General features: G+C 38.0%; 1 protein-coding gene across 9 annotated transcripts in view; it reads left to right on the plus strand.

The window, feature by feature from the left end:
- NF1 (neurofibromin 1) overlaps positions 1 to 13,543 on the plus strand; it is a 226,277-nt gene that overhangs the window by 92,151 nt on the left and 120,583 nt on the right. For 8 of the 9 annotated variants that reach the window (XM_036033383.1, XM_036033384.1, XM_036033378.1 and 5 more), the window contains exons 16-20: positions 1,365 to 1,488; positions 2,919 to 3,080; positions 4,220 to 4,469; positions 5,141 to 5,214; positions 5,440 to 5,523. In XM_036033383.1, the coding sequence (XP_035889276.1) occupies positions 1,365 to 1,488; positions 2,919 to 3,080; positions 4,220 to 4,469; positions 5,141 to 5,214; positions 5,440 to 5,523 (694 nt within the window). The remainder of the gene's footprint in view (positions 1 to 1,364; positions 1,489 to 2,918; positions 3,081 to 4,219; positions 4,470 to 5,140; positions 5,215 to 5,439; positions 5,524 to 13,543) is intronic. The other variant, XM_036033379.1, reaches the window with a different exon arrangement.

Below are 13,543 nucleotides of genomic sequence, written 5' to 3' on the forward strand. Positions count from 1 at the left end.
TGTTTCTTGTTTTAACTGTGGGACATTGTCACAGCAATGAAGAAAATAAATTCCTAAAAACTGTGTTAAATTTTATTACCCAACCACAAGTATTGTTATTTGGTCTGTTCTCTTTATTTCCCATTTCTTTATAGTTACAACTGTGTTTTAAATCGACTTTGTGCAGTTATAAGCTTAGAGTTTTAAAATTTTGTAATGTTGATAGCTTCACATTTTTTACACTATGGTCTTTCATAAGTTTTCAAAAATGCCAGTGTTTTTGATGAACGAACTAATAATAAACATCCACTTACAAGGCAAAAAACATACAGAATTTTATAATTTCCTAGGTTTTATAAATTATTACCTTTTAATGAACACAAAGGCAATAAATACATTGAGGAAAATTTTGTGTCAGGTTTTGTTATTATCTTATCATAGAAGTGAGTGTACCACGTCACTTGGCAGCTGCGTTAAATCCTCTCCCTAGAGCAGTGCTCTTCAATAGCAATGTAATGTAAACCACATACACACTTTAAAATTTTCTAGTTGCCACAGTAAAAAGTAAAAAGCAGGTAAAATTCATTTTAATATATTTTTTAGCCCAGTATATAACTCTAGAATATTATTTCAACATGAGATAATATTGAAATATTATTTTAATGTAAAAGTTATTAAGGAGATGTTTTACATTCTTTTTTTCATAAAGTCTCTAAAATTTGGAGTGTGTTTCACACTTACAGCACATCTCAATTTGCACCAGCTACATTTCAAGTGCTCAGTAGCCACATGTGGTGGCTGGCTGGTGGGTACTGTGTTGGACAGTACAGCTTCAGAGCAGGGATCAGCAAACTTACTCTCTAAAAAGGCCAGGCAGTAAATAGTGTAGGTTTTGTGGGCCAGATAGTCTCTATCATAACTATTCATTATACCGTCAGAGCACGTAAGCAGCCACAGGCTACGCTTAAGTGAATGTGGCCGTGTTCCCCTAAAACTGTATCTGCAGAAGCAAACAGCCGGCTGGGTTTGACCTGCTACAGTTGTGTACCCCAGCTCTAGAGCTCTGGGTTTACCTACAGTTGGTTTCTGTGCATGTGGTCTGTTATTTGTTCTCGAGTCCTCCATAAGGATTAGATGCATGGGTGAAATGATTGGGAGTTGGGAGAATAGTGAGTTTAGCAGTACTTGGTTTTTTTTTAACGCACTCTATATACTTTTCCCCTTTATCACGTTTTGATAACAATTTCTCTAGAATCCTAGAACAGAAAATAAGTTTGTCTAAACTTGTGTCCGTTATGAGAAAAATGCCATTGTTATGTACCAGTCATTATGTATTAGATTATTTATTAACAATGCTGGTAACAATGAATGTTATGTTATTGCAGCTCACAAATGCTTTTTTATATCTGCAAGAAATTAACAAGCCATCAAATGCTTAGTAGCACAGAAATTCTCAAATGGTTGCGGGAAATTTTGATCTGCAGGAATAAATTTCTTCTTAAAAATAAGGTAAGCAAAATAACATCTTTAAAAGGGGAAGAATATATGGGATTGTAATGGGAAGAAATGAAGGAAGTGTTTAGTTTACTTTAGCTCCTCCCTCCTACAAAATCTTTAAGGAAAATACACGTGTAGAGAACAGTGGCTAACAAATCAACATTTAAAAAATTATTCTGAGGCTTTGGTCTCAGAGTTGCAATCCTGATTAATTTCATTAAATTAAGCAGGTCTCTATGGGGCAGGCCTAGGAGGAGTGCAGGCTACTATAACCAAAGTAGATTGAGAGTCTTCTTCCTTAGGGTCGAGAGAAAAGTTTGATTCTGAACTTTTGAAGCATAGTGACAAGTTTTGGCGGGATAGAGAAGAGCCTTAGATTTCTTTTAATATATGTCAATTATTTTCTATAATTAGTTAAAAATTCTGTTATGACATAGTTTTAGGAATGCTCGATTCAATGAATTTTTATCCATTTGTAGAATCATAGCTATGAGAAATCTTAAATGTAATGAACTCATGCTTTTAAATTTACCATAACGTTTACCATAAATTTTCTTTGTTTAGAATTAGGCTGTGGTGAATTGGGTTTATTCATATCTGGCTTATCTTAGTGTGTTAATATAGTGGAACTTGGCATTACAGTCATACCTTGGTACTTGTCGGCTTCAGAACTTGTTAAACTCTGTACTCGTCACATTTGACGTGTAAAAAAAAGGTTCGGCACTTGGTGCTTGCTTGGGACTCATCACACTTCCTGGAACTTGTATGAGTCACGATGGTGCCCTGCAAGAGAAAACGCTTCATCATTGGGTAGCTGTTGGTTTAGGCACTCGTCACAAGTTTCAGAACGAAATAACGATGAGTACCAAGGTACCACTGTATTCCTAAAATAAGGAAGAACATTAGACTTCAGAGTTTCATGCCCTTGGCTATGGTGTAATTCTCCAGAATACAGCATTAGTAGTCCGGTAATGAATTTGCACTACTCGGGTCAGTAAAGTCACTCTTGTGACATACTTGGCATCTATTCCAGTGTAAATTACTGCTCCAGAGAAACTTAATTCAAAGACTTAACTTCCAGTTACCCTGGCATGGCAGAGGATAAAATCTTCTGGGAGAAAATCTTTATGTCATTTTTAATTGACTGAGAAGTGCATGTTAATGTTTTACTTGTGTTCATGTTAGATTGAGAAATGTTCATTTACAGTTCCAGGGTCTGTTGTTTCTAACGATTTGAAAGGTGGAAAACAGAGTCATTCAAAGATTTTGAGCAAACATTATTTGTGGGTTTCTAGTGAATGTTCCTCCAAGTGAGAGATAGGACTTGGGAGGAGGAGAGGTTTTCCAGGATAGTCTCAAACAGGCAGACAGCTCATGTTCATAAGTATTATTTCTCTTGGTTATCAGTGCTTCAGAAAGGCTTACTTATTTCTTCTTTCCAGCAGGCAGATAGAAGCTCCTGTCACTTTCTATTCTTTTACGGGGTAGGATGTGACATTCCTTCTAGTGGAACTGCCAGTCAGATGGCCATGGATCACGAAGAGTTACTCCGAACTTGTACTCCTGGAGCCTCTCTCCGGAAGGGGAAAGGGAACACGTCCATGGTGAGCAGCTTCTTTTATAGTTTCCCTATATGATCATCTGTGCTCTGTGTATTTTTCTGAGTGAACTTTGGTAACTCTCAGGTAGGTCAATACAGCATGGCAGAGAACTGCTCAGATCCTGGTTCCAGCACAGCTCTCTGTGGAACCTGAGGCAAGCTCCTGACATCTCTGTGACTGCAGTTCCTTAATTTTAAAATAGGGATAATAGTAATTTCTGCCCCAGCATTGTTATAAGGATTAAATGGGATCAAATGTAAGCTGTATTTGATCAAATATTTGACATTTATGAGATATAACCGACAGCTTAATTATTATAAATGTCCACTCCATAAGAAAGACCATTTAAACCCCAGAAGTTTAAAAGTTGTACCAGCTTTAAAAAATACAAATTTACTGGGAGAAAAAAACATTTTGCTTCATGTTATAGGTAAATGTTTCTGTGATTTTTGTTTGTGGGTGTGATTCCTTTTAAAAATAAATCATAGTGTGAGCAAAAAAAATAAAATCATTAGAGAAGAGCTTTATTTTTTATACTAAAGCTTTTTAATCCCTAATTTTCAATATAACAGTATAACAACTAAATGACATGGTGTTTACAGTTGTCTGCTTCACCTGCAGAATTTGCACTTGTTTCCTAAATGAGGATGTCTCTCTCATGCTTTGGGAATATGTAATCCAGAATCAAGTGTATCTTCTATAGCGATATTTAGTTCTTGTTTGTGCCTCCATTTCAGTCAGTGTTAAATGTACTTATTTTTTCCCTGCAGTAGACAGAATTTCCTGTTACTTCTTCTTCCTTTGTCATAATTGACTGGGAGGTGACTTAAATTTTTATGTAGGTTTATGTTATGGGTGTTGACTTTTGTCCATGTTAGACTTAATCTACCTTTCTGGAATCTAGAAGAGGATAATAATTATTCAGTTGGAAATTGGATAGATAGTAGCATCATGTTGGTCCAGATCATCTCATTTCTCATTCACACAAGATAATTGGGGGTTTGAAAATTCCCATCGTGATGAGAGGGGAAAGCTCTTCGGGGTTATTGTGTATGTGTAGATGCACAGTTTGTTGTGTTGTTGGGTTTTGTAAATAAAGTTATCTACATTAAACATACGTGCTTCCCACCCCTGACTCTCAGGATAGTGCAGCAGGGTGCAGTGGAACCCCACCAATATGCCGACAGGCCCAGACCAAACTGGAAGTGGCCTTGTACATGTTTCTGTGGAGCCCTGACACTGAAGCTGTTCTGGTTGCCATGTCCTGTTTCCGCCACCTCTGTGAGGAAGCAGATATCCGGTGCGGGGTGGACGAGGTGTCAGTGCACAACTTCTTGCCCAACTACAATACATTCATGGAGTTTGCCTCTGTCAGCAATATGATGTCAACGGGTAAGTGTGGCTGATGTTTTTCCCACTCGGTCTGCCTTGAATTGCATGATATCCGATTGTGCTAGGAATGTAGGGATGTATTTAAGATGATGACTTTGCAAGTTTAAAGGACTAATTCAAAAAACTTACCTGAAATTCTTTTCTGCACAAGTAAGGTGAAAATAAATAGCATTTGAAATAAATTGTTAATGTCACACTGAGTTTTTAATACGATCTACATTTGTTTAAAAACTGGCAGTATAAATTGTTGGTGGTTATATATTATATAAATTACTTGGCCTGAATTGTGTACAAGGTGAGACAAAAGTAGGTTTACAGTTGTGAGTACCTGAAACACAATTTATTCTTGTTATTTATTAATTATTGTATTGATTTCCATATGAACAACTGTAAACCTGCTGTCGCCCTACCCCATATAATGAAGTTTTAAACACATTGGCACATTTTTAAGTAAATATAGGTGGGAATAACTATTTTATGGTGTGGACATTTGTGAAATTCAAGGGAAAATACCTTTTTCTGTGAGGGAGGTAATGGAAGTGTTCGGCTTTATCATTTGAAGAGTTCATTCCACTCCTCCGACTTTGCCTTTTGTGTTGGGCTTGCCAGGTTCCCCACTGGCCAGCAGGGCTCTAAGTGCGGTAAGGTGATTTCCTGTTGTCTTTGTTTAGGGAGAACAGCCCTTCAGAAAAGAGTGATGGCACTACTAAGGCGCATTGAGCATCCCACTGCTGGAAACACTGAGGTATGTGTGCCCTCAGTAACAGAGCTTTCCTCCCAGGCCCCCACCCTCAGTTTTAAAAGCTTCATGTTACATGTATGTGATTCAAAATAGCTTTTGAATCAAATCTAAGATATGTGCATATTACATTATGTTTATGATATGTACCAAGTTTGGGGCCTGGCTATTGCTGATTGATTTAGCTCTAGGTTTAAAGTTGCTTTCACTTGGCAATTGCCTTCATTTTAGGCTTGGGAAGATACGCATGCAAAATGGGAACAAGCTACAAAACTAATCCTCAACTATCCAAAAGCCAAAATGGAAGATGGCCAGGTGAGTCTGTAAAGTTGATTTTTGTTTATTTATTGATCTGCCAAACATATAACATTAGTACTATCTTTTGTGAGTTACTCTTAGTATGTATAATAAGCATATACAGTCATCCCTCCCTGCTATATCGTGGCCCACTTATTTTGGTTTTAAAAACCCATGATACGGTGAAGCCACAAATAAGTGGACCACGATATAGCGAGGGACGACTGTATACTTCACTGGGGAGTACCCATATAGAATTTTATATGTTGTTAAAATTACATAGGTTTAAGAGTGTAGAAAGTGTTTAAGAGCATATGAAGTGATTATAAGAGTGTGGGAAAGTTTGAGAGTGGGAAAGGTTTATAGGTGTGTGGGAAGGGTTTATAAAGCCTTAAAATATATAAAATAATAAAAGAAATATAACACCGCTACTTCGTGGATTTTTACCTATCTTGGGGGTCTCTGGAACGTAACTCCTGCGATAGGTGAGGGATCACTGTAGTTGTCTTAAGACTGTTATAGTTGTCTTAAGCATATAGTTGTGGTTCATCAAAGTCTATACTATCTAGTATGGCAGCCACTAGCTACATGTGGCTACTTAAATTAAAATTTAACTTAATTAAAGTGAAATACAATTAAAATTCAGTTTCTTAATTGCACAGTAGTTACATTTTAAAGGCTCAATAGCCACATGTGGCGATTGGCTACTATATTGAACAGCACAGGTATAAAATGTTTCCATCCCTGCAGAAATATCGGACAGCACAGACCTAGAGATGATTTGTGGTAGAGACCATTCCTTTATCCTCTTCTTTCTCTTTCTCCGTCAGGATATTTCATAGAATTTTCAGAAAAGGGGAAACAAAGGTAGAGAAAAATAAATTAAAACTGAAGCAATGCATTTTACTATTTTATTAAATATTCTAATTAAGAGATCTGGTAGGTAGATGATTTGATCCCGTAGGTTAAATGAATTTTTAAAACGTAAACATTTAATTCATCAGCTGTTACATGTTACCCTGGAAATCAGTACTTAATTGGTATTTGTACATGTCTGATTTGTAATGACCTTGTTGCTTTCATCATTAGGTGTTTTAGAAAACCTGGTTAGTTTCCTATTGCTTTATTCCTGTCAAGCTTAATTAGGACAAGAAAAAAAGTTGTTTTTGTGAAGCAAATGTGTACCTGTTATCATTGTTGGTATCATATGTGGCTTCAGAATGAAAGTCCTCCTTGTCCCTTTGGTAACTTTTATTGAGATATAAGTCATATACTATACAGTTCATCCATTTAAAATGTACAATTAAGTGGTTTTTAATATAGTCACAGAGTTGTGCATCCATCACCATAATTTAAAAAAACTTCATCACCTTTAGTTATCGATTCACTAATTTCCCTTTTCCTCCTTCCCCCACACTCCCTCCTTCCCCCATGAGGCCTAGGCAACCAGTAATTTGCCTTCTGTCTCTGTAGACTTGTCTGTTCTTGACATTTCATGTAAATGGAATAATGCAATGTGTGGGTCTCTTGTGACTTTTCTTTTTCCACTCACTTGCAATAGTGTTTGCAAGATTCATTCATGTGAATCAAAGCTTTTTAAAATATATCAATGGCTCTTTAAATATGTATATGGAAATCTTAAGTCTGGATTTTTTAAATTTTATTTTTTCATCTTAAACATCATTTTTTAAGCCTAACAAAATCGTCTATAAATTTAAGTGACAATTCAAGATATTAGATAGTAAACATACCTGTGCAACCAGCACCCACGACAGGAAGTATTAATCAGCATACCAGAAACCTTCATTGTGCCCCTTCCAGTCATTAACAACCCAACAGGAACCACAACTCTGACTATTAAATAAAATACTTTGTTTTTAAAATTTATACAAATGGAATAATAGAGATACACTCTCTTATATCTGGCCTCTCTCCCTCAACGTTGTGAGATTCATCCACAGTATTCCATCAAGTTATAGTTCATTCATTGTTATTGCTATATATTATTTCATTCAACAAACAATCTACAATTTAATTTTTAATTTACTAACTCATTTTGGTAATTGGATGGCTATACAAAAATATTTAGTCATTTTAAGTAATGCTGTTATGAACAATCTTTTTTAAATTATATTTTATTGATTATGCTATCACAGTTATCCTGATTTTTCCCCTTTGACCCGCCTCCCCCAGCCCCGTACCATTCCCTCAGGCAATACCCCAACACTGTTCATGTCCATGGGTCATACGTATAAGTTCTTTGGTTACTCTATTTCCTACACTGTACTTTACATCCCCATGGCTGTCCTGTAACTTCCTATTTGTACTTCTTAATCCATTCACCTCTTCACCTATTCTCCCCCTCCCCCTCCCCCCTCCCACCTGGCAACCATCAAAATACTCACCATATCCATGATTCTGCCTCTGTTCTTCTTGTTTGCTTAGTTTGTTTTTTAGATTCAATTGTCGATAGATTTGTATTTTTTGCTCTTTTATTGTTCATAGTTTTGATCTTCTTTTTGTTAAGTCCTTTTAACATTTCATATAATAATTGTTTGTTGATGATGAACTCCTTTAGTTTTTTCTTGTCTGGGAAGCTCTTTATCTGCCCTTCAATTCTAAATGATAGCTTTGCTGGGTAGAGCAATCTTGGCTGTAGGTCCCTGATTTTGAATATTCTTGCCAATCCCTTCTAGCATGCAAAGTTTCTTTTGAGAAATCAGAAATAGTCTTGTGGGAACTCCTCTGTAGGTAACTAACTGCTTTTCTCTTGTTCCTTTTAAGATTCTCTCTATTGTTAGCCTTTGGCATTTAATTATGATGTGTCTTGGAATGGGCCTGTTTGGGTTCAACTTGTTTGGGGCTTTTGGTGCTTCTGGGCTTGCATGTCTATTTCCTTCACCAAATTAGGGACGTTTTCTTTCATTATTTTTTCAAATATATTTCCAATTTCTTGCTTTTTCTCTTCTCCTCTGGCACCCCTATGATGTGAATGTTGGATATCTTGAAGTCATCCCAAAGGTTTCAAGATCTTCAATAGTATCCTCATTTTTAGGATTCTATTTTCTTCTTGCTCTGATTGGTTGTTTTTTGTTTCCTTATGTTCCATATCATTGATTTGATTCTTGATGTCATGCACTCTACTGTTGTTTCCCTGTAAATTGTTCTTTATTTCAATTAGTGTATCCTTCATTTCTGACTGGATCTTTTTTATGCTGTTGAGGTCCTCACTAAGTTCCTTCAGCATCCTTATAACCAGTGTTTTGAACTCTACATCTGATTGATTACTTATCTCCATTTCACTTAGTTCTTTTTCTGGAGTTTTGATCTGTTCTTTCATTTGGACCATTTTTTTTTTTGTCTCCCTGTGTTTGTTTCTGTGTATTAGGTAGAGCTGCTTTGACTCTGTCCTGGTAGTGTGGCTTAATGTAGTAGGTACCCTGTAGGGTCCAGTGGCACAGTGTCTCCTATCACCCAAGCTCTTCAAGGTTTGCTCTTCATGTGCGCTGAGTACACCTTCCTCTTGCAGTTGAGCCTTGGTTGCTGTTGGCAGATCAGTGGGAGGGATTTACCGAGGCCAGTCACTGCAAGGACTGGCTGTGACCACTTACTACCAACCTGTGCCCTCTGTGGAGGATTAGCTGTACAGGGGCAGGGTGGTGGTGCTCTGACCAGATCTGTAGCTGTCCACTGGGTACACTGGCCCTGGGGTTTCCTGAGTGGTACTGGCCTAAGTTAACCCCGGGTCTGTGTTTTGCCTGGTGCCACCCTGCCTGAGCTATGAAGCAGTCTGAGATGGCTGCTACTCGTGCTGGGCTTGGAGATACCTAGGCAGAGCCAAGCTGTGAATCTAGGCTGGCTGCTGTTAGCGCTGGGCCTGGAGATACCTGGGCAGAGCCAAGCTGTGAATCTAGGCTGGCTGCTGTTAGTGCTGGGCCTGGAGCTCACTGAGATCAGCTGTTGCTAGTTTGAGAGGATTTAGGAAGTTGTCAGCAGGAGCTGGGACAAGCCATTCATATGGAAAAGCATCTTTGGTGGGCCTATAAGTTGGGTGGGGCTGAGTCTCTGGGGATCTCCAAGGTGAGTTAAACACTGGGGATCTCCAGTGTTAGTAAGGTTGATAGAGTCTCAGATATGGCACCAGCTTGCTGGCTCTGTGGCTTTGTGGAGAAGGATTAGAAAAAGGGACAATGGCCTCTTGTTAGCCTTAATGCCAGACACTTCAGTTTCTCTCAGTATACACTGGTGCCTTTCAAGCTGCTGCCTCAGTGCTGGAGCTCAGAGGGAGTGAGTCTGAGTAGGTGAGTCTGTGTATGGGTTCTTTAAGAGGAACTGCTTAAGTTCCTCTTTAAGAGAAACTCCAGAAGTTTCTTCCACCAACCCAATTCCCGCTGGGTTTTGTAGCCAGAAGTTGTGGGGACTTATCTTCCTGACACTGGAACCTTGGACTGCGGGATCTGTTGTGGGGCTGCAACTCCTTGCTTCCAATATATCCCTCCCGGATTTTTATCCACCACACGTGTGGGACCAGCCCATTCCGTGTCTGTACCCCTCCTTGTAGTCTGGATGGATGTGGTTTCTTTAATTCTGTAGTTGTCAGACTTCCATTCAACTCAATTTCTGAAGGTTCTGAGTGGTGGTTGTTGCATGTTTTAATTGTACTTTTCATGTGGTTGTGCGATGAGGTGAGCCATGTCTGCTTATCAAACATTCTTGAATGTGTCTTCTGGTGACCATCTGGATAGTCATACTCAGCAGTGGAATTGCTGGATCATGGGGTATGCAGATGTACATGTGGGGAATATAAATTATTACAGTCACTTTTAAAAACTGTTTATTGGTATCACAAAAGCTTTAAAAAGACAATTTACATTTTACAATTAACTTTTATAATACCTATGTAAATAATGGAATATTATCCAGTCATTTAAGGCTTTCTTTTTAAAGAATATATGCCAGATGAGGCATTTGCTCTATTAATAGAGATCTATTAAAGGTTTCCTATACCTGAATGAACAAACAGTTTTTCTATTGTGATAATTCAAATTATAGCCCTTTAGAATAGAATCACAGAAATGGAGATCACATGGAGGGTTATCAGTTGGTGGAGATGGGGAGGATGTGGGAAAAAGGTACAGGGAATAAGAAGCAGAATAGGCAGGCACAAGATAGATGGGAGGTTAAGAATAGTATAGGAAATTGAGAAGCCAAAGAACTTATATATATGACCCATGGGCATGAACTGTGGGGTGGGGGAATGCTAGAGGGTGAGGGGGGCGGTGCAGGGAGGAGGGGAGTGGGATAGAGGAGAGGGAAAAATTCAGACAACTATAATAGCATAATCAATAAAATATACTTAAAAAATTATAGCCCTGTAAAGACCAAAGTAGAAAATAAAATATTACATACACTTTTTCTGATTCAGTTAGGTAAAAAGAAAATATATTGAAGTACTTAAATATTCAATAAAGTTAGGTATATCAGGGTTAGGCAGAGGTAAGCTGAAAACATTAATATAATATATTCAATGAATACCTACCTGTATTTGCTACATCAACGAATGGAACAACATTATCAAAACGGTAGAAGACAAGGGAAACTTGCCATTGTACCCATCAACCAAAACTGACAGTCAAGAAACTTGTACTCATTTGAGCCCCAATAAGAAGTATAAATATACAGCAGAATTCACACTGAAGAAAAAAACACAAACCTAATTCTTTAGACACTACAGGCATCTTAGACACAAAAGATCCACCCAGGTGGAAGAACAATAATATTATCAAAATCTTTATATTTCAGCTTAAGTTTAACTTCACTTAGCTTATAATTTCCTTTACATATAATGACAGTTTAGGAATATTTCACTGTAATTTAAAAAACAGAGTAATCACCGTGTTCCCAGAGTCAAGAAGAGAATAAAAATTATTATTTCTTTGTTTCTGTTGGAGGGAATCTAACTTAAGTGCTAGATGAAAAGTAAGACTAGGTGATAAAATATGAACCCTGTAAGGAAAATGTATTTAAACCTACTATGAAAATCATAATTACTAAAAAAAAATAGGTTGGTAATGGTATATTAAATGCTTCAAATCTAAGTCATTTTGTGTAAGAGTATATGAAATGAACTTTGACTAACATAAAAATTTTTTAAGTTCCTTTTTATCTCTTGTTTTCTAAAATTTTAAGGAACATTCTGCAAACCTCATTCAAATCTGTCTATACATAAACCAACATGCTAAGAAACAGAGTCATTTCTCTGCTTCATTTATTAAACCTTCAGGAAGATTAATTGCACCATCATCTTGGACTCTTTATGACAACAAAGTATTTCCTTTTTTGCAAAAATCCAAATTCATGGCTGTCACAGCATTACCGTTGAATTGATATTTATGAAGTGCAGGCCCCTGACTAAGGTGTTCATGGTAAATAGGTACTAAATTGGGAAAATGTTTTTGGAGGTGAGATGTTAGTTCTGCATTTGCATTAATCTGAACTGGTTCCTTTTCACACCCAGATTTGTCACCATCAAAATCAACTATATTTTTTCCCTAATTTTGCACTGACCTGGCGGTTACTGCAACAGGCATCATTTGCACTTGGCATATGATCATATTTGTCCATCCATCATGGTCGTTGTGGTGGAGGTGGTGATGCTGTGGACTAATAAGTTGATGACCAATAATCTATTCCCAGTTGTCTCCCCAGAAAATGCCCAGTGCGTGAAATGCAAGGGTCCTGAGTTATTTGTGCTATATGAGCAGCAATCATTTCCCCTGACATATTATGTTCCGGGTCTTCAGAGTGTCAACAGGCATCTAGCATTTGTATTCATCTATCAATAGCATTGACTCAGTATTAAAAACCATGTCCTTTCCTGTTCCATTGCTTGTTCCACTTCTTTCTGATGAGCCATGGGCGTCTCCTACGCAAGTGTTTGCTAGACTTTCTAACTTTCTGATATGAAGGTCTGTATCACAGCTGCTTTCAGCGGCATTGCAACCATCATCATTATCTCCGGTTTCTTTTATAAGTTCTCTGACTGGGCTTCACTGCCAGGGTTCCCAGATGACTGGCTTGCATCATCAGAATTCACCTCATTGCTCCGTCCATCACTCAGTCCCCGGCTGCTACCAGGACCGCTGTTTCTGTCTTCACACTGTTGTCAGTTTCTTCAGAACTTCCCTGCATGGATTCATGTGTCTCAGAGTTGCTCTTGTACATGTTTGATTCTGTTAATAAGTTGCTCATCCATTTCAATGTCACTGCCTTCACTTTGATGGGTTTCCCTAATATCACTGCTTTGAGGTAACGAGGGTGGAGCTGTTCTTCTGAGTTCTGCCTCTTTCTTATTTCCATTGGGAAGATTAGCATTTATTAAAGATGCAAAAGTACTCTAGATAGCTGAGCCTCAACTGCTGTTAGTGCAGTATTCCATGATGCTTTAATTAATATCCATGCCAAGCACTATGTCTCTTCAGTTTGAACATTTGGCTCAAGAGCTGAGACTGAATTAAAGATACGTCTACGTGGTACTGGATTCAGATTCTTAACAAGCGAAGGAAGTCATGTCCATGCCAAGTACAGTGTCTGAGCTGTGCTGCAGCCCAAATGTAGTCAGTATGCTGAGTACTCAGTTTGCCCTTCCACTGCCAGAAAATGCAAAATCACTTTGATAATCTCAGCATGTAAATTTGGTCTAGATATATGCTCTACCACATTGTTGCCGCCAAGCCAAACTGCAAGTTCTTTTGTAGTGGACATTTCTGTGTCAGATGCCAGTGGTTCATTATTGCACACATCACTGAAGGTGTGAAGTTGATACGTATTCTGACTTGGTCTGGCCAACCTCATAGTCAAAGTAGGAGACACAGTATTTAACTGCAAGGTCTAGGCTTTCTTTATCAAAGCACAGTGTTGTATGTAGCCAGTGGTTCTTTCACTGTGCTCCACATTAAGTCAGCCATGTCACAAGCCACACTCTGTCTTAACTCCTGATCAGAGAGCTTGCATAAATACTTGATCACATAGGTCCTGC

The sequence above is a fragment of the Phyllostomus discolor genome, chromosome 8, assembly GCF_004126475.2.
Source record: "Phyllostomus discolor isolate MPI-MPIP mPhyDis1 chromosome 8, mPhyDis1.pri.v3, whole genome shotgun sequence".
Lineage (NCBI taxonomy): Eukaryota > Metazoa > Chordata > Mammalia > Chiroptera > Phyllostomidae > Phyllostomus > Phyllostomus discolor.